At 30.6% G+C, this 22,608-nt stretch overlaps 1 protein-coding gene across 2 annotated transcripts in view; it reads right to left on the bottom strand.

Moving 5' to 3' along the window:
• Positions 1 to 1,681: 1,681 nt before the first annotated feature.
• The window catches only part of LOC111637949 (zinc finger CCHC domain-containing protein 8-like), a 58,496-nt gene continuing 37,569 nt past the window's right edge, over positions 1,682 to 22,608 (bottom strand). Inside the window, exons 5-8 of one of the 2 annotated variants that reach the window (XM_023383556.1) lie at positions 18,821 to 18,886; positions 15,846 to 15,950; positions 4,526 to 4,582; positions 1,682 to 2,186 (exon numbers count right to left, since the gene is read on the bottom strand). In XM_023383556.1, coding sequence (XP_023239324.1) covers positions 2,003 to 2,186; positions 4,526 to 4,582; positions 15,846 to 15,950; positions 18,821 to 18,886 — 412 coding nt within the window. In that variant the 3' untranslated portion in view covers positions 1,682 to 2,002. Of the gene's footprint in view, positions 2,187 to 4,525; positions 4,583 to 14,301; positions 15,762 to 15,845; positions 15,951 to 18,820; positions 18,887 to 22,608 lie in introns of those variants that run through there. The other variant, XM_023383557.1, reaches the window with a different exon arrangement.

Below are 22,608 nucleotides of genomic sequence, written 5' to 3'. Positions count from 1 at the left end.
TGTTCAAGATATTACAAATGTTTTTTTTTTTTTTTTTGTACATGAGTCTAATTAATATGTGAATCGGACATGTATCTGTTAAGACAATTACATATAAGATTACAAATAAAGGTTAATGTTACCTATGATAGCAAAATATGGTGGCACTTCCAGTAATCTTGAATATGGTTATCTAGTGACGAAGTTTGTAGCGGGCACTGTGAAACGAATATTCGCAAATTATGTAAATTATTTTTTGCTAATGTGGTTTTTTTCATATCGTGTCATTCTAAGATACTGAAACTTCGAAGATACAGAAGATTTTGTTTTATAAGTTAAGTAACATTTTCATATTGAGTTTAATTTATAGAAATTAATTTAGAGAATAACTAAATAATTAATTTAAGTATTTGTTTGAAAAAATAATTAATAATGACTAATTTTGATATTGAATCCAATGATTTCTGGAGGAAGTGCACCGGCTGTCAATTTTATCAATTGCTTGAGTCTGACTATTCAGAAATAGGTTTAGAGCCTAGAATAGATAGTGGTTTTAAATTTGCAGTGACGTTGGGCCTATAACATACTGAGGAAGTTTGCAGTAAATGTGCTAAAACATGCAAATTGTATTATCGAACCAATAGAAATTCCTGTGTGATGTGTTGCCAAAAATGCTGGTGTAATAATTCAGCTTTTGAAGGAACGTTTAAAGGCAAATGTGGCAATATTTCGTGGGCATGTATATTGACATTTATATGGCACTATCTTGGTTTGGAGTGTATGACAACAAATTCAGTGTTAGCAGCAGGAATTTCAAAAAAAGCAGCTATCAATTGGTCAAATCACATACGTTTTGTAATGCTTGTATCTTTACATAATCTGACATCCGTTAAAATTGGTGGACCTAACAAAACAGTGGAAATAGATGAAACTGTAATCTGTAAATGTAAATATGAAAAAGGGCATAAAATGAAAAGTACAAAATGGGTGATCGACAGTATATGCAGGGAAGACAAAAGTTGTTTTATATGCCAGGTAAATGACAGATCTTTAAACAACTCTTAATTGGATTATATCCAAATATGTAAATTCTGGTAGTGTAATATTGACAGACAAATGGAAAGCATATAATCACATAGATGATTCGGATGGAATTGAAATCACTCACAAAACAGTAAATCACTCAGAAAATTTTGTAAACCATATACTGGAGTTCATACACAAAACAGTGAAAGACTGTGAGGATATTTAAAAATCAAAAAGAATTTGCCAAAGCATTATACAGAAGATCTGTCAGACACCTATATGCATGCCTTTATGTATAAAAAATTTCAAAAATGGCCATTAAAAACTCCAGGAGTGAGATTCCATATTTTTATTAAGCACTTAAGCATGATATATCCTGGTTCCGGAAAACCACCCGCGTGGAAAGAACCCGAGACTGTTCCTGCTGCTCCAGCATCTAATCCTAAGATGAAAGTAAAAACGAAAACAGAAAAAAAAAGCAATAAAACAGATAAAATTGTTAAAAGGAATGAAAAAAACGTACATCTTTATGTACTGGTGAGTCATTTTCGCTAGAAAGAAAACATCAGAAAAAGGAAAATTCTCATCAATAAAGTAAGTAATTTGATTTTGCTCGATTTTTTTTTTAATTTAGAATAATTAATATCGCAAATTTCCTAAAATCAAATATTTAAAATTAATAATTTGTAAATCGTTATTTCGATTGCCATCTTGTTTGCACAGATGCATGCGCAAATAAGATGGCGACCGGAAGTGCCGCCATATTTCAATACCATAGGTAACATTAACCCAAATAAAATGGTAATATTTGAACTATTGTTATATTATAATTTATTCTTTAATACTTTTTCACCAAAATTTTATGGATATCACAACTGAAATTTTGAGAATTTTACAATGAAGTTTAATTAGAAATTACTTGATGATAACTGCATAGATATTAAAAAAAATAAACCTGAATAATTTAAATTCAAACACTATTGTTTTATGTAACAATTCAAATTTCATTTATAAAAATGTTCATGTACTTACCTTTTCCCTGACAGTCATACATTGATAATTCTGAATTATAAATCTCAGCTTCTTTCAACCAACCTGGAGGATAACCCAAGATTCTCATCTTGTATATGTACTGAGGTAACTGATCATCTTTTAAAGCTAAGGCATCTCTCAGTTCCTTGCTATAGGAAAAATTGATTATATATATATAATATTTACTGTTTTTAATATAAAATAATAGCTAACTCAACTTACTGGATTCTATTAAGAATAATAAGGTTTATTTTATAGCATAAATTTATGAAATATTTTAATTATAATCCATTTAGTGTTTAATTATATAATATTGATTATATTATCATACCAACTTTTAATTATATTAAATTAAAACTACTAGCATTTAAATATACCTTTTCAGTTAAATAAATAAATTTTATTTTTTAGTTATACTATTTATAAATCAGAGAAAAGCTAACTACTATTATAGAACTCGGTATGTTATATAACTCATGCCTAAAAGTAAAAATGCAAATTTAAAGAAATTTAAATTATTATTTATTTATAAAATAAAGTAGTATATCTTTATACAAACTTAAAATTCTGTGATATTCATAAAATACTTGTTATCTTAACAATAAATTTATAAACATATAATTATTTTAATTACTAGAAGCTTTTATTTTATATTTACATGAAAAGTATTAATTAAAAAATATATCTACAACATATATTTGACAATAGAATAAGTATCTTTTAGAACATTTGACAAAAATAAATTTCAAGATTTTTTGTATGGTACTTTTTGAATAAAATATACATTACTCATCAAAAGTTAAGCATGGATCACAAAATGCTAAATAAAAGCCTAAATATCATGAAAATTTAATGAAATTAGTGTATAGGTATAATTTAGTATGACACCTAACATTTACCCCTCAAAATTATTCAAAATGTACATAAATATGCAAATAAAGAACATTGGGAAAAATACCAACATCTTTCCAGAGAGTGCTATTTTGAAAGGGTACTATTAGACAATAAAAAATAGAAAACAGAATTGTTATGGTGCAAACAGTACAGTACATAATCATGTTACGAAGATGTTTACAGGATTCAGAAAGATGGAGAGCTGCTGGAAAATTGGAGGCCAATCAATCAATTACCAAAGTGACAAGATTCTTTAATGTCCACCATTCTGTTGTCTCAAAAAAGTTATGAGACAATTCCAAACAACAGGAACCATTGTCAGAAGACCCATTTCATGTCATCAATGGTGATAACATCTCAGGATGATCATTCTATACAACTCCTACCAAAAGAAACAGTAGGGCTCTTCATCTTCTCTGCATGCTAGCCTTGTGTCATCCACAGGAAGGCAGGTATTTGTCTCAACTGTTATCAGAAAGCTTCACTAGGCTAGACTCTATGTCTGTTGACTGAGAGTATGTGTCTTTAACCTCCACACATAAACAGGCCTATCTGAAGTGGCGTCAGGAACATATAGTCTAGATTTGAGAAAAATGGGCTCATGTCCTGTTCATAGATGAATCTAGGTTCTCCTTGGAATCTGACAGCAAGAATATATTGATCAGGAGTGAGGTAGACATGCTTTTAGTGGTGGTGGAAAGACAGACTGGGTTAGGTTTTCAGAGATTTCATTTCATTAGGTGGATGCACCGACCTCCATATGTTTGATGGAGGTACCATTGCTTCTCACAGCTATCAAGATGAGATACTGGACCACTATGTCAAACCTTATGTTGGTGCAATCAGAGATTTCATTTCAATGAACAATAATGCTCATCCTCATCAAGCAAGACTGGTTAACCAATACTTTTATGAAGAAGAAATAGAATGAATAGATTGGTCTGCATATTCTCCAGATCTCAATTCCATAGAACATCTATGGAATTCTCTAGGAAGATGTGTTTCATCTGTCATACCCCTCCTCAAACCCTCAATGATCTCCAAACCACTCTTTTCCTTAAATTACAATTGCTGCCGTCTCACTTTTTGCAATTTCTTATTGAAGGTACGAGTTGACACTGTCAAGCTTGCATTAATGTAAGAGGCAGTCACATTCCATACTGATCTCAACATTTGTATTCAAACCTCTTTTTTCATATTCACATTTGTTGTTACTTGCATTCATCTTTTCTTTTTTCTGTTCACTTTCAGTCATTTTTCTGAAATGCATGTAGTATATACCTAAATTATGTATTTATATAACCCTATGAAAGTTTTATAAATTTGTTTAAATGGTTTTGAAAATATTGTCTTTTTTGTGGTCCATGCTTAACTTTTGATGGGAAATGTAATTTATATAATCTGAAAAAGCTCTGATTACCTACAAGATTATTACATATGAATTAAAGTTTTATTTGAATAGTATAAATTTACTTTATATAAGCAAAATTTTTATTATATATATATCAGTGTATTGGATAAATATTTTTTTGTAAAAATTATATAAAGTTATTCAATTAATTAAGATACCATTATCATAATAAAATTATTTTACCTAATAGCACCTGGTTGAAACTGTTTGATTTGTTGCACTGGTCCTTTCAAATTATATCTAAAAAATGAACTATATATTTTAAATAACAAATAAAATTACAATAATATTTATAATATACAAAAAAACTTTTCATCTCACACAAATGAATACAAAAAATATATATACAAATGAAAATGTCTAAAAATAAAATGTTCAAAAATTATCATAATGTAGCATGGTACTGTATTAACAAATATGTTTTAATTCGGAAATTTAGAGATAAAACATTAAATTTTTTTGACAATGGTTTACGATTAAAATTATTATTATGTTGGATTAGTGGGTTATACTCGGTTGACACCAGTGGCTGTTTACTATGCTGGACCAGAGTCAAGGCATAGCAACAAAAACAAAACTAAAATTAAATAAGTGTGTCAGTGTCTGTATTCAGGAATTTCCTAACAATGTGGTATATATTCAATATAGTGGCCTTCTGTAGTGTGATGTATGTATTTCTACTCAATTGTAATGTTCCCAGGCTTTTGTGTAATGTGTGTGGTATCACACCTGTACAGGAGAGAATGACAGATACAATAAGCACCCTTTCCATCCTCCACAGATGTCTTATTTCTTGGGCGAGTTCTGTGTACTTGCTAATTTTTTCAGTGAATGTGTTTTGTATATTGTGAGTGTTTGGAACAGATAATGTATGTGATTTTATTGTGTTTGTCAATGAGTGTGATGTCTGATCTGTTGTGGTAAATTGTTTTATCTGTGATTATGGCTCTGTTGTAGTACATTTTGTGCATGTTGTTTTCCAATACTATCTGTGGAATGTACGGTATCGAGAAGAAAATTCCAAACTCCTATATAGATATGACTCTTTCCATGAACATCCAGGACCTCACTTACCAGGATGAGAATGATCATGATTATAAAATCTACACGGACGGTTCCAAGCAAGAGGATCAAGTGGACATTCAGCCATCTATTCTTTTTATATCATCATCATCAAGTCAAGATAATGTAATCATTTATAAGTAATTATTAGATATGAAATTGAATAATATTAGTTGTCAATTATTGAATTATGTCAATTTTTTAACATAAAAACCATATGTTGCAAAAGAAGTATATATATACAATAATGATTAGTTGCTACATACTCATAACTGATTATCTGGCAACTATGATCTAGCATCTTTAATGTAATCATCACTATACAATTTTACTTGAAATTCTTTCAATGACTAGACCAGATTATTAAATGTCCATAGACGGCATTACATATAATTTATATTTCTCAGGAAAGGCTACTTTATTAAGTAGATAAACATTAAACTAGTAGACCTAAATTTTTCAAGAATATTGCCAAAAATACCATATTCATTCTAATAAACAATGTGCTGTCTATAACTTTTTCATTTTGCAACTACATTGTTTATTACAGAGCACTTACTATTAGAAAGCAACTATGGTATTATTTCTATTCTTTATTATATTTGAATTATACTGGGTGTGACTATTATTCAAGGATGTGTGTTAAAAAAAACAAAAGACCCAGTAAATTTTTTCACTATTATTATTGAAGCAAAAGTGCAATACTCATCACACTCACATTTTATTTCAACATACAGTAAGTGACAATCTAACTGTATAAAGCTGAAAAACCGGATTCTTTCTTTCTTTCTTTTTAGTATAAGTAGTTTTTAAGTTATTAGATTTTAAGTTATTAGATAAGTTTTCTTTGTACTGTGGCGAATATTTTCAGTCGATCTCTCAGTCGCGAGATTTGTGTTAACAGTTTTGCCTGTATATCTGATAAATTTGTTTGAACATGAATGAGAACTGTTGGAATCTGAAAGAATCCGGTTAAGTGTAAAATACAGGTGAAAAAAACATTTCTTAATAAATGTTTCTTATTAAACGATAATAATAAATGTTTCTTATTGTAATATATGTGTATCTCTTTGTTAGATCAAACTCACCATGTGTTTATGACCACAATGTATAACTGCTGAGAAAGTAAAAATTATTCATTAAATAACATGAAACATCTATATTGTTACAAATACTGGAATGTATTTAAAGTTTAGACAAACAAAAAAATTTATTTAATGAGAACAGTAACAAATACAAAGGTAAACTGCTCAAGTGTCTACTTGAAATAAACGTCAATCAACTAGTGAGGTTTTCGAAGCAACTGTTTCCAGATACAATGACATGACAAAGATACATGAAATAGTTATAGATGATTTTTGGCAAAATATCACTATGGAAGCTATCAAAAGCATTAACAATGACTGTTTTGAGGTCATCAGTTGATTTTGGGGCCTTATGATAGACCCAAAATTCTGTCCTTAAAGCAACTTTTCAGCCAACAATTCCCTTACAGGCACCAAAGACAGAACCAGTTTCTTAAAATTTCTGTATTAAGTTCATGATTGTACACTGAGATGGTTTTGGGCAGTTCATGATTGTTGTGGACCACTTGCAAAGCAATTCTGTGATGTTTTTGTGCACTTTATAATAAGTTTTTATGAGAAAAATCTGGTCTTTCATGGACTATTGCTGTTTGCACATCATACTTAAAATAACACCAATTGTTTATTTTTTTTTATCACAATCTCAATGGCATTCTACCAGTGCACCACACAACTTCTGTGCACATAATTCAATTTCTTTTCTGTCTAAACATTGCCACCTAGTATTTTATAAGATTAAAGGTTTCTTACTGGATATACTTCTTTGTATATTCTNGATTATGGCTCTGTTGTAGTACATTTTGTGCATGTTGTTTTCCAATACTATCTGTGGAATGTACGGTATCGAGAAGAAAATTCCAAACTCCTATATAGATATGACTCTTTCCATGAACATCCAGGACCTCACTTACCAGGATGAGAATGATCATGATTATAAAATCTACACGGACGGTTCCAAGCAAGAGGATCAAGTGGACATTCAGCCATCTATTCTTTTTATATCATCATCATCAAGTCAAGATAATGTAATCATTTATAAGTAATTATTAGATATGAAATTGAATAATATTAGTTGTCAATTATTGAATTATGTCAATTTTTTAACATAAAAACCATATGTTGCAAAAGAAGTATATATATACAATAATGATTAGTTGCTACATACTCATAACTGATTATCTGGCAACTATGATCTAGCATCTTTAATGTAATCATCACTATACAATTTTACTTGAAATTCTTTCAATGACTAGACCAGATTATTAAATGTCCATAGACGGCATTACATATAATTTATATTTCTCAGGAAAGGCTACTTTATTAAGTAGATAAACATTAAACTAGTAGACCTAAATTTTTCAAGAATATTGCCAAAAATACCATATTCATTCTAATAAACAATGTGCTGTCTATAACTTTTTCATTTTGCAACTACATTGTTTATTACAGAGCACTTACTATTAGAAAGCAACTATGGTATTATTTCTATTCTTTATTATATTTGAATTATACTGGGTGTGACTATTATTCAAGGATGTGTGTTAAAAAAAACAAAAGACCCAGTAAATTTTTTCACTATTATTATTGAAGCAAAAGTGCAATACTCATCACACTCACATTTTATTTCAACATACAGTAAGTGACAATCTAACTGTATAAAGCTGAAAAACCGGATTCTTTCTTTCTTTCTGTCACTGTATGTCAAAAATGGCCACTAGGGGTACCCCTAGTTATTATTTAAAGTAACAATAAATTCAGTATATTATTATTTTTATTTGTAATATGAATTTATTATTTATACCATGAATAATACTGCTGCTGCTAGAACGCACACTAGGGACTCCCAAATACTAGAATAGAAGGATTAGAAGTACAAAATAATCTAATAATCTTAATCTTTGTTGTTGTTTTTTGCCCAGGCAATGCCAGGCTCATCTGCTGGTTCTGAATAAAATGCAATTTTTCAATTTAAAAATAAAATTTATCTTCCTCCAATAGATAATGCACTTATTAGAGAGTGATGTCTGTAACTTTTTCATCTTGTATCTATACAGTTTATTAGAATAAATGTAGTATATAACAGAAGATGATAGAAATATTTAGTTTCAAGTTTTTCCTTCAATTTTTTACAACAGAAAATGTTTCTAGCAATGACTTATGTTTTAGAGAAATGGGATGAGTACAATAAATAAGCTAGAGATGTATTGTCAATTGTTATTATATGAACTATGTTGGCCTAATAAACCAGTTAATTTGTTATGTTGCTAGAACAACTAAGGCCCCATATGAAATGAAACAGCTGAGAACAAAATTACAGTGTGCTTGCCATTGGTTGCAGCAGAATGGAGTCACACTGGTTAGGGAAGACAAGACCAATTCTATGGTCCTTATGAAGTGCACTACTTATGATCGATTGTTATTAGAGCACATTGATCGTACCCAATCTGATGTCATACAAAGCGACACAGTCGACAAATTCCAAGCTAGAGTTAAGCACTTCGCCAACACCAAGCTAGCTAAACACCTGGAGATGGGAAATATCCTCGTTGATTTGCCCGATACGTTGAGACTGTTTGCATTCACTAAAATCCACAAACCAGGGCAACAACTTTGCCTGGTTATTGATAAGGGTAGAGCACCAATGCATAAACTGGAGAAGCTCACACACAAGCTACTCACTCCTTACTTGGAGGGCTATCCATATGCTTTGAGTGACTCAGTGGACCTCTTAACCCTCCTCAAGCAGATCACCACCTCAATTTCTCACGGTATTGGATTTTAAGTCCCTATTCCTGTCGATTCAACTCCCGCCTGTCTCTTGTGCCATCATAGATCTCCTATTCAACATCGTAAATGACAACACCTTACACCAGCAAGTCCTGGAAATGGCACATCTATTATGTTATAATTCGTTTTTCCAATTCAATGGTATGGTATACAAGCAAGGTAGAGGAGTCCTGATGGGAAGTCCCATCTCAGGAGACTTGTATGAGATGGTGATTAGTCAACTGGAATCCAAGGTCCTTTCCAACACCTTCACAACATCATTTTATATAAGAGTTACATCGATGGAAGGAAATTCATCTTTTCATTATTCATCTTTTCACCTTCATTATCATCTTTTGGAAGGAAATTCCAGACATTGCAGTTTTTGTTGACTCTGTCAATGACAACTTGTACAGCTTAACCCTTGAAATAGATCAAGTGCACCCCCACGGGAGTACATTTCCTCGATATTAACATCAAGGTTGAAGGGACAACAATTCATACAGAGGTGTACCGTAAACCTGGATTGAGGAGTTTGTACATACCAGTGGACTCGTGTGACCCACCACAGTATAAAGCTGCAGACTGTAATGTCTTTAATTAAGAGAGCGCACATGCACTCATCCATGCAACAAGCTCTCCAGACTGAGCTAAGCCATACGCAATGCATCGCCAATGAACATGGATACCACAAGTTCACATACAGGTTGATTGACAAGTTCCACCGCTACCAAAAACCTGCCCAAGTCCTTTTCCAGGGAGAAGACCAACCTGAGAAATATAAAATCATTCCATTCACTTACAACCTTATCTAAATCACTGTATACTGAGATAACTAAAAAAAAAGCCACATCCACATTGCTTACAAAAGATGTGCATCTGTATTTAACATCCTATATAACGGAAAGGATGAGCCTGACTGGGAAAGACTCCCCAGTGTTTACAGCATCCCAATTAAAGATCACAGATGCGATAGTCTATATAGGCTCTCCTAAGGAGAGCCTATACAGACTATCGCATAGTGCTTTCATAGTCTATATAGGCTCTCCTAAGGAGAGCCTATATAGACTATGAAAGCACTATGTACGAAGTCTATGTACAAAGCACTCCTTAGGAGTTAGATTGAAAGAACACTCAGCTGATATACAGTATAAAAGGACCACCACTGCTCTAGCCATTTACGCATCGGATCCGAACATAGAGCCAGATTTTAATCAAACAAGAATTATCAGCACTACACAACACACACACACCACCTCACGTGATTAGAGGCTGTGTGCATATACATAGTTAGTCTTAGCAGTAATAAATACATCAATCACAAGGAAGAGATACATCTATAAGTAGCGTGGCAGGCACTTATGGACAAAAATCTATGATAACTGTCAAGCACTGGAGAGTGCATGCCCAAGAAGACTTAATCGAGAAGTGCATGTTCGAGTTACAAATTTGTTTTCTTCGATCTGCATTCCATCAGGAATTCAAAGTTACCCGAAGAACCTGTTCAGTTCGAAAACATTAGTAATGAACTGTATATTTTTTCATTATGAGTCATCGTGGGAGAACACACCAGTAACAGGTTTTGAGGATATTGTTAGAACCAAACTTGTAAGAAAAAGCAGATTATAGAAGATAATTTAATTTATTCTGTAAACAGATTTAATAGTTATAATTATCTTGTATTAACTTCTTGTAATAAATAAATTAAATTATCTTCTATACTCTGCTTTTATTTGAAAGAGTCATATTTTATTTATACTGTATTACATCCTAAAGAAATGCATAACAAAGTTAATTTAAGTTTCATAAAATCAGATATTCATTATCATCCTTATATCCTTTATAAAAAAGTTTCAAAAAATACAGGAACGAGTTTCTTAACTTTCCTGGCAACATTTGGTGGGACAATCTGTTTTATTAAAAATGTTTTTATATTTTCAACTATTATGGCAAAAAGTTTAATTTTGAGGGTAAGGACAGATTTTATAAAAATTGTAAATGCTAATAATGAGGAAAATCATCATTAAGTATGACCATACTGGAGATACACATGACCCCCTATATCTCCCCACCCCCTCAACTTTTAACCACTATAATTTAATAGCATCAATCTTCCCTAATAAACAAACCTCCCTGCAAAATTTCAGAAATTCTCAACAAAAAGCATAGGAGTAATTAAGCATCAAAGTGGGTGAACAAAATCATGGTCCGCCCACACACATACATACACACCCAAACATCTAAGAAAAAAACCACCAAATTTTTTTGCATTTCTCAACATTTCAAGGTATCCTGAGTTCAAAAATGTAAAAATCTTGGAGGGCTCATTTTTTGAATAATTACCATACATTTTTTGATTGATTGTCATATAGATCAGTGTTTTTCAACCTGTGGCACGGGGGTTGCGGGTAAAAGAAAAAGACAAGTGTTTATAGGTCCTACACTACAATAAAAAACCTACAATCTCAGTGAGAAGGCTGCGCTTGTTTATTTTAGAGTACAATTGGTTTTTTGATCGATATTTAGGTCTCAACAGAAAGAAACTTAAATACGTAGTTTTTAAAATTACTGACATAGTTTTAAATTAATATGGCCCTGGGGGTCGCCAGAATTTTTTTACTTGTAAAGAGGTCACTTATTCAAGAAGGTTGAAAAACACTGATATAGATGATTCACATTATTCAATGAATAATTTTTACTTTTTCAGCAGTTATATATAACAGAAAGAAACTCTGTTATCTTGTGGAGGTACACCATTATATTTTTTTATTTTGTATATATATCTTTAATATATGTATATATATTTTCCTTTCCTTCTTTGTTCTTGATTCTTTTGTATATAACTCAGTGGTGCACTGTGACATTTAATGATAGGGAAGCTGTGTTTCTGTAAGAAGCCAACTTCCAGGGGCAATCAGTTAATTCTTAAATGTATTTTTAATAGATTATTTATCTGACATAATTAATAAATAAACAAGTTCAATATAATTACCTCTGTTATTAGATTCAATAGATTCCCTATGCCCTCAAAATGCCGATTTTTGCTTTGATAAAAACATATAACATCTATTAATTTAAATATATCTATTAGCCGTAACTATCTCATTATAATTTTCAATATTTATTTTATATTATTTACTAATGTTAAATTCTATTCCACTTTGATTTCCAAATTGCTTCAAATACGAAAGAATTGATGATTTTTCGTGTCATTTGCCAGCTAAATTGTCAAAGCTATTCTTATTCCATATGCTAATTTCATTTGAAAATAGTAGGCAAGCCAACAAAACAGTTTTTGCATTTTTATGCAATTACAGAGCCATTTTATCATGAAAATGTCAAACAAATTTTTTATTGAAGTGTTTATATTTAACTTAGGCATTGGCCTTTCTCTTTTAATAATGTTTTCTTTTTCATTATATGATCTTGAGCCAAAACTTTTTTAAAATAAATTTTCAATATTGCAATTACATTCTGAATCCCTAGCTATAATATAAGAGCTAAAATTAAAAATAAAATAATAAAAACTTACTTGGTGAAATAAAATGTGTGGTGGATATTCATACCTGGTACAAAATATTCTTCAATTGTATGAATATACTTTTAAAGAAAATTATAATTAAATATAACTTTGTAATGAAACGTACATGAAAATAACATAAAATATTCTTTACTCTTTAAATCTTAACCACTTAGTCAAATAGCTCCCTACGAGTGGAATCAGAGACGGTCCTGCTAGGTGTGCGGTGTGTACTGTACATGCACGCGGGCTGCCAAATCCCGAGGGTGCCGATACCCTCGGGATTTGGCAATGTCAAATGTTTCTTTTGTCGCATCACTAATATACCTCAAAAGACGCGACAGGGTTCTTGTAAATTTTAAACGTTTCTCACCATAGCTGTAAAAGTCTAAATATGTTAAACTTAATAGATTGTCCGTCTTTTGTTTTCTAACTAATTCGTTTTAGGACCAGGTGTTGTCCACGGAAATTTCCAAAATTTACAACTTTTCGGTCACTCTCGTCGAACTGGAAAAATTTCTGTCTTTATTACATCTAATACAGTATTTCGAAGAAATCAGTCCCCACTGTACTCGGCTATAGATTGGTTCGGTTAAGCTTTTGTTTAAGTAATATTCCGGCTCTTTCATCAGGGTTTTGTTTATGTCCCCAATTCCCTAATCGCTTAATTATTTAACTAATTCTTAAGTAGAAATAAGTCAAAACCAGTTATTTTGTACTCGAATATTTGTAGTCTTGGGGAAAAAGTGGAAAGACAAATTTTTATGACAAACGGATACATAAATCGTAAATTTAAGGAAAATAAATTATAGAGCTTTTTCTGTACCTCATGCATCTCTCTCATTCATTAAATTTAGTTGTAAATGATTCTACCAAAGTAACAGTTAATTTTTTAACATTATACAAGAATTGTACACGTTTTTTTCTACATTCCCTTAGAGATGGGATATACGAAATCGTAATGTCACAGGTTTAACATTGAAATCCGTGAGTAATATAAAATCGGAGAGCGGAATAAAAATATCAAATATTTTAATGGAATTTTTAAAACTCCTGTCAACTATACAGAACTATCATAAAAACATACAGGTAAATTCTTATTGGTTGGGTTAAGTTATAAATCTACTCATGATTCACATAATGGGGCGAGGGCAGCCAAATATCTAGCGGGAAGGCGGCTAACAGCCCAGAACCGGTCCTGGATAGAATTGAAAGTGTTATATGTGTAGCATCCATCCAAGGTCCTAGGCTTCCACCAGCTAAACCAGGTGAGGTTGGTGCTCTGTAAAGCACATGCGCGAATCTGGCTGTTTGGAAGCTGACAATACAGCGCTTCCACTCCGCCACTAATATTCGAATATGCAATAGTGATCTTATCTTTTTTTTTCAAATGTAGTGTAGAAATTTGTAATAAGATACATAATGCGGTTAATGTGGTTATAATAAAATATTGTGTGATTATTTTCATATAATTAAAATTAATATGTATTTATTTTTTAGAAAATACGAGGGAAGCGGTGCTTCCATTACTTCCAATGACGGCACACCACTGATATAACTTCCTAGAAACTTCTCCCAAGTGTAGGTGGTGGGTGACCTAGTTAGTGGACAAAAGGAAGTAGTAGTCCAGAGGGCAAAAGAAAAGACACATGAGTTCACTTTTTGCTGGGATGTCGAAGAGAGAAGATGTATCGGAGCGTTCTCCAGGTCGTTTTGGCATTGGCTGGAGAGAGAAAGTGACGAAAAATTAAGACTAGCAATCAAGAGAAATCGAGTATCTTGATATAAGGACCTCTGGAAGGATATAGGAAAGTTTTTGATCGAATTTTACTTACATCGTTCCCCGCCATCCAGAAAGATATCATTCAACCACTACCACCTTGATCGTCAACTATAATGGGTACCCATTCTTTTCTAGCACTATAGATCTACATGTCCTATTTTCTATCCTTTCTTTCTTTCTTTTTAGTATAAGTAGTTTTTAAGTTATTAGATTTTAAGTTATTAGATAAGTTTTCTTTGTACTGTGGCGAATATTTTCAGTCGATCTCTCAGTCGCGAGATTTGTGTTAACAGTTTTGCCTGTATATCTGATAAATTTGTTTGAACATGAATGAGAACTGTTGGAATCTGAAAGAATCCGGTTAAGTGTAAAATACAGGTGAAAAAAACATTTCTTAATAAATGTTTCTTATTAAACGATAATAATAAATGTTTCTTATTGTAATATATGTGTATCTCTTTGTTAGATCAAACTCACCATGTGTTTATGACCACAATATATAACTGCTGAGAAAGTAAAAATTATTCATTAAATAACATGAATTATCTATATTGTTACAAATACTGGAATGTATTTAAAGTTTAGACAAACAAAAAAATTTATTTAATGAGAACAGTAACAAATACAAAGGTAAACTGCTCAAGTGTCTACTTGAAATAAACGTCAATCAACTAGTGAGGTTTTCGAAGCAACTGTTTCCAGATACAATGACATGACAAAGATACATGAAATAGTTATAGATGATTTTTGGCAAAATATCACTATGGAAGCTATCAAAAGCATTAACAATGACTGTTTTGAGGTCATCAGTTGATTTTGGGGCCTTATGATAGACCCAAAATTCTGTCCTTAAAGCAACTTTTCAGCCAACAATTCCCTTACAGGCACCAAAGACAGAACCAGTTTCTTAAAATTTCTGTATTAAGTTCATGATTGTACACTGAGATGGTTTTGGGCAGTTCATGATTGTTGTGGACCACTTGCAAAGCAATTCTGTGATGTTTTTGTGCACTTTATAATAAGTTTTTATGAGAAAAATCTGGTCTTTCATGGACTATTGCTGTTTGCACATCATACTTAAAATAACACCAAACTCCTTCAATTGTTTATTTTTTTTTATCACAATCTCAATGGCATTCTACCAGTGCACCACACAACTTCTGTGCACATAATTCAATTTCTTTTCTGTCTAAACATTGCCACCTAGTATTTTATAAGATTAAAGGTTTCTTACTGGATATACTTCTTTGTATATTCTGTAGCCACTTTTTAAAAATAGAAACTTACCTATTATTAATTCCAAAGAAAAATTTTCTGTTATATGCAATACGCTGTCTTTCTAAAGCTTCTGGGCATTTGTCCAAAAAGTGATTTCCAAGGCAATTAAAACAACTGAAATATTTATAATTATGAAGATTTTTATAAAAACTTCACAAAATATTATGACAAAATCAAAATCTATTAATATTTTAAACAGAACAAGATAAACAGATATAAAAAGAAAATATATTCAAATAAATTAATAAAAGCAATGTTAAAAATTCAATTAACAAATAGACATATTAAGTTATTAGATTATTTGATTATATGTATGTTTAACAAACTTCACAGAAATGTGTACTTGATAATGTAAATATATCAAGTATTGTTGATCAATAAAAACTATAAAACAATGGGATCAGTGAAATTTCTAAAAATATAATTTCTAAAAATAAAAGATTATCTTTAGATAAGATAAACGAGTAAAATAAACACTCTTTCTTAAACCGATTTCGAGTGATTTATATCAGCAGACAAATAATTAACAAAGATATTATACTTCAGCCAATGTTATTTCTTTTATTATTTTCAAACTTCTCCAAAAATTTGCTGGGAAAGATTTATTTGTATAAAAAGAAATGAGTTGCTTGTTCAACAACAACCAACTCATTCCTTTTCATACATTCCTCATCCAAAGGAAAAGCAGTTTCCTTTGCATAAGTACATGTTTTGCAGTCAAGTTCCGGGTATGAAAAGAGGCTACAATTTTTAAATGTCATTCTTATCAATAGCCACCATCTTGACGGAATATGTATTCATTGTAAAGCTGTTTTATTAAAACAATAACAATGCAACTACACTTTAGGAATGTCACTGTCATAAGAATTTATGCTGAGGACTGTTGAATTCACAAGCTCTCAGAAGGATCAGTTGATTCAAGAAAGCTGGGTCAAGGGTGTAAACCTATCATTTCACAGGTTTTTGATAATGTTACCACAACTGTTATTGAACAATCAATGAATAATGTCACAGGCTCCAAAAGTGCATGAGCAATGTCTCAGCAACTGGATGTATCCTATGGAATAAATTGGAAGGTACTGAGATAACCAGCAGTTGCTTGCTGCTGACAGAGAACCCAACTGACCTTTGCATTGATCTTCCTTGTCAGCACAGAAGTGGATGTGTCATGGCCCATGAAAGATCTTGTGGAGAAACAAGACACATTTTCACATCAGTCAGTGGGAACAATGGGTATTCATAATTGTCATATTTTGGTTATAAAAAAAACCCTATTTTTTACAGCCATCACCTGAAGTTACAGTCTGGTGTGAATTCACAACTACATTTATCCTAAATTTATTACCATTTTTATAGCTATTAAACAAGTAGACAGTAAAATAAATTAAAGTAATAATATTATAATAAAATCATGAACTATAAAATAATTAATTATATTAAATTTTAAATTTAAACAATCTCAAAAACAAAATAAAATAAAAAACCATTCAAAAGTCCAGCATAATTCTTTAATAACAAAAGAACATTTTCAAACACATTAAGCGTCCATCATCAGTTATTTCTCTAAAATCGAATGAGAAATTTGAATGGTTTTTTTATTTTATTTCATTGAATTTAGTCTCCAGTAAGCAAGTATACTTTTATATACTCAAAAACAAATTTTCAAGAAATAAAAAATGCACATTTTTAGTAGAAAATAAACAAACAAAATGTATAAACCCACATAATTTACAGTTATTTTATGTAAAAATTGCATTAATTTTTAAAAAATCTTCATTGAAACTCAAACCAGCAATCTCACAATGAGTAAGGTACACTTCAATAAAAGTGCACCTTACTTATTGTCAATTGTCCATAAATAGTCTTCAAAAAAAGGTTCTGCAAAATTTACTCATAAGTCACTCAGGATGTTTTAATCTCAATCTTCCTGAAAACATTTGAGAAGTGCATTTTCTCTCTTTGCTCAATAAAGGTTTGTACTAAAGCTTATCCTTACACATAGTACTATTGAAATCTGTGAAGATCATATCATGACCTTCCCTTGTCAATGAAAAAAAAGTTATTTTTCTTCGTTATAGAAAAATTTTTACACTTAATTCGTTAATGACTTTCAAACAATTTGAAAAACCTTGCCTTTCCTTGTTTAAAGCATCTATTCTAATTTTTCAAACTACTGTATTAGTAATGCAATTTTACAATATTTTATTCAAATATCAATTCTAAGAACTTTTAGTAATAAAATGTAATTAAATTATTTATACAAAAATGGGAGTCAACAGCAAAAGCAGCTCTAAATATAAAACTAAGATTTAAAAATATATACAAACTTTTTATGTATAAACAATCCATCCACAATTTGATTTTAAGTAATGCCAAACAATCTGCCATATTATTGAGCTTTAATACAGCTAATTTAAAAATTAATTTATTATAATTATTAAAATTATCACAAAATGGCAACCTAACCATCTACCTCTAGTTAAATTACTTTATAACTAATTATTATATAACCTTATTGCCTGATAATACAGCACATCATTTGGCATTATATTTTTATACTGGTACTTTAAAATTTTCACAGAAAAATAAATGTAGAATGTAAAAAGGAATATATTCAGAATTATAAAACAATTATATCAGTATTTTAAGAATATAGCAAATCAATTCAATGATAAAAATAAACAAACACCAAATACATTATATGTACTGTACCTATTTCAGCAAATGAAAAACCAGAAGAAACTATAATTTTCTATAAAATTTGTAAAATTATATTTTATGATTTGACCTGTCTTGAAGATACATTAACAGAAATTTATTTTAATCTTTAGCAAAAGAGATTAACAGAAGACTAAACAAATAATTAAAAAATTAATAAATTAAGTATTTGTTTAAATAATTAAAAAGCAAAATATGACGACAGATCTTGTAAATAATTTAAATTTTAAAATAAAAATGTTTGGAAAATTTCATAAACAACTTACCGAATAAAAGTTAATTTTTCTGAATTTCCATTTTGATCAAGAATATCTTTATATGCATGATTATATCAATTTAAAATTNTAAAAATCTGGGGGGCTCATTTTTTGAATAATTACCATACATTTTTTGATTGATTGTCATATAGATCAGTGTTTTTCAACCTGTGGCACGGGGGTTGCGGGTAAAAGAAAAAGACAAGTGTTTATAGGTCCTACACTACAATAAAAAAACCTACAATCTCAGTGAGAAGGCTGCGCTTGTTTATTTTAGAGTACAATTGGTTTTTTGATTGATATTTAGGTCTCAACAGAAAGAAACTTAAATACGTAGTTTTTAAAATTACTGACATAGTTTTAAATTAATATGGCCCTGGGGGTCGCCAGAATTTTTTTACTTGTAAAGGGGTCACTTATTCAAGAAGGTTGAAAAACACTGATATAGATGATTCACATTATTCAATGAATAATTTTTACTTTTTCAGCAGTTATATATAACAGAAAGAAACTCTGTTATCTTGTGGAGGTACACCATTATATTTTTTTATTTTGTATATATATCTTTAATATATGTATATATATTTTCCTTTCCTTCTTTGTTCTTGATTCTTTTGTATATAACTCAGTGGTGCACTGTGACATTTAATGATAGGGAAGCTGTGTTTCTGTAAGAAGCCAACTTCCAGGGGCAATCAGTTAATTCTTAAATGTATTTTTAATAGATTATTTATCTGACATAATTAATAAATAAACAAGTTCAATATAATTACCTCTGTTATTAGATTCAATAGATTCCCTATGCCCTCAAAATGCCGATTTTTGCTTTGATAAAAACATATAACATCTATTAATTTAAATATATCTATTAGCCGTAACTATCTCATTATAATTTTCAATATTTATTTTATATTATTTACTAATGTTAAATTCTATTCCACTTTGATTTCCAAATTGCTTCAAATACGAAAGAATTGATGATTTTTCGTGTCATTTGCCAGCTAAATTGTCAAAGCTATTCTTATTCCATATGCTAATTTCATTTGAAAATAGTAGGCAAGCCAACAAAACAGTTTTTGCATTTTTATGCAATTACAGAGCCATTTTATCATGAAAATGTCAAACAAATTTTTTATTGAAGTGTTTATATTTAACTTAGGCATTGGCCTTTCTCTTTTAATAATGTTTTCTTTTTCATTATATGATCTTGAGCCAAAACTTTTTTAAAATAAATTTTCAATATTGCAATTACATTCTGAATCCCTAGCTATAATATAAGAGCTAAAATTAAAAATAAAATAATAAAAACTTACTTGGTGAAATAAAATGTGTGGTGGATATTCATACCTGGTACAAAATATTCTTCAATTGTATGAATATACTTTTAAAGAAAATTATAATTAAATATAGCCTTGTAAAGAAACATACATAAAAATAGCATAAAATATTCTTTATTCTTTAAGTCTTAACCACTTAGTCAAATAGCTCCCTACATGTGGAATCAGAGACGGTCCTGCTAGATGTGAGGTGCGTGTATGCACGCAGGCTGTCAAATCCCGAGAGTACCAATACTGGTTAATGTCAAATGCCTCTTTTGTCGCATCACTAGTATACCTCAAAAGATGCGACAGGATTGTTGTAAATTTTAAATGTTTCTCACCATAGCTGTAAAAATCTAAATATGTTAAACTTAATAGTCATTTGTTTTCTAACTAATTCGTTTTAAGACCAAGTGTCCACAGAAATTTCCAAAATTTACAACTTTTTGGTCACTGTTGTTGAACTGGAAAAATTTCTGTTTATATTACATCTAATATTACAAAGAAATCAGTCCCTGCTGTACTCAGCTAGAGATTGGGTCGATTAAGCTTTTAAGTAATATTCTGGCTCTTTCAGCAGGGTTTTATTTATGTCCCTAATTCCCTAATCAATTATTTAATTATTTCTCAAGTAGAAATAAGTTGAAACCAGTTACTTTGTACTCGAATATTTGTAGTCTTAGGAAAAAAGTTTTAGGAAAGACAAATTTTTATGACAAATGGATACATAAATTGTAAATTTAAGGAAAATAAATTCTAGAGATTTTTCTGCACCGTGTGCATCTCTCTCATTCATTAAATTTAATTGTAAATAATGCTGTCAGAGTAACAGTTAATTTTTTAACATTATACAAGAATTGTACACGTTTTTTCTACATCCCCTTAAAGATGGGATATACAAAATCATATCACTGGTTTAACATTGAAATCTGTGAGTAATATAAAATCGGAGAGCAGAATAAAAATATCAAATATTTTAATGGATTTTTTTAAAACTCCTGTCAACTATACAGAACTATCATAAAAACATACAGTAAATTCTTATCAGTTGGTTAAGTTATAAATCTACTCGTGATTCACATAATCAGGCAAGGGCGGCCAAATACCTAGCAGGCAGGTGGCTCATAGCCCAGAACCAGTCCTGGATAGAATTGGATACTGTATACGTGTAGCATCCACCCAAGGTCCTAGGCTTCCACCAGCTAAATTGGGTGAGATTGGTGCTCTGTAAAGCCATGTGCAAATCTGGCTTTTTGGATGCTGACGATACAGCGCTTCCACTTTGCCACTAATACCAGTCGATCTCCCTATAACAGTGTTGATTATTCCGTTTTATATGAATTCCATGTTGTACGAGTCATTTCGATTTTACAAATACATGAGCTGTTCACAGCCTGGCACACATATTTGTAAAATCTAAGTGACTCGTACAACATGGAATTCGTATAAAACAGAATAATCAACAGTGTTGTAGGGGGTCGACTGGTATTCGAATATACAATAGCAATCTTATCTTTTTTTCACGTGTAGTATAGAAATTCGTAATAAGATATATAATGCAGTTATAATAAAATATTGTGCGATAATTTTCATATAATTAAAATTAATATGTATTTATTTTTTAGAAAATACAAGGGAAGCGGCACATCCACCGCTTCCAATGATGGCACACCACTGCAGTATATCTTAGTTATTATACGAAGATTCGGTCCATAATACAAATAAAAGTGAGTCATCTGCTAAGTCAGTGTTTTTCAACCTTTTTCATTGAGTGGCACCCCTGATTGAAAAATAAAAAATCGTGACACCCTTGACCAGCAGCGGATCTGAATAAGGGGGCTAATGGGCCAGATAAATTTTTTGCGAAAACGAATATTACGTGCAACGCTGGGTGGGGTCCGGGCAGGGCGTTTCCTCCCGGGAAGAAAACTTTTAAAAATAGACAATTTGAAGTAGCATTTTAATGCAAAAAAACAGCGTTTCTACGTGTTCAAAATCAAAATTTAAGTCCATAGAATTTTGTCAAAATACCTACATGTAAAATAATAGTCTCTCTATTGTTTTTTAAATTTAGTTTTATTATAAAATATATCATCATTTTATATTATTATTTTATTGATAAACAATTTTTGTTAAATTTACTGGTTATAGCTGTATATTCGTTTGTGAATGGTTGTCTCTTTAATCCGACTTATTCTTTCGACTTATTCATTTAATCCGCCATTAACCTAATGCTGTAAGATAGTCTACCGAAAGAATAAGTCGGATTAAAGAGACAACCATTCACAAATTTAAGTTTTTTTATACTATTTTGATGCATATATAAAATAAATATTTCATTACTTTTTTCTTATCTTTTTCATATCAATTTAAAAAATTTAAATTAAAAAAATGATAAAAAATTGTTTATTTGTCATCATTGCTTTTGAATACTATGAAAATACTGTAATATGCACCTACTTTGTGATTGAAACCACA

This window comes from Centruroides sculpturatus, unplaced genomic scaffold (assembly GCF_000671375.1).
Source record: "Centruroides sculpturatus isolate CEXI.00-Female unplaced genomic scaffold, Cexi_2.0 scaffold716, whole genome shotgun sequence".
In the NCBI taxonomy this organism is placed as follows: Eukaryota; Metazoa; Arthropoda; class Arachnida; order Scorpiones; family Buthidae; genus Centruroides; species Centruroides sculpturatus.
The sequence above is the reverse complement of the archived record's forward strand: the minus strand, read 5'-3'. Positions and strand labels throughout refer to the sequence as shown.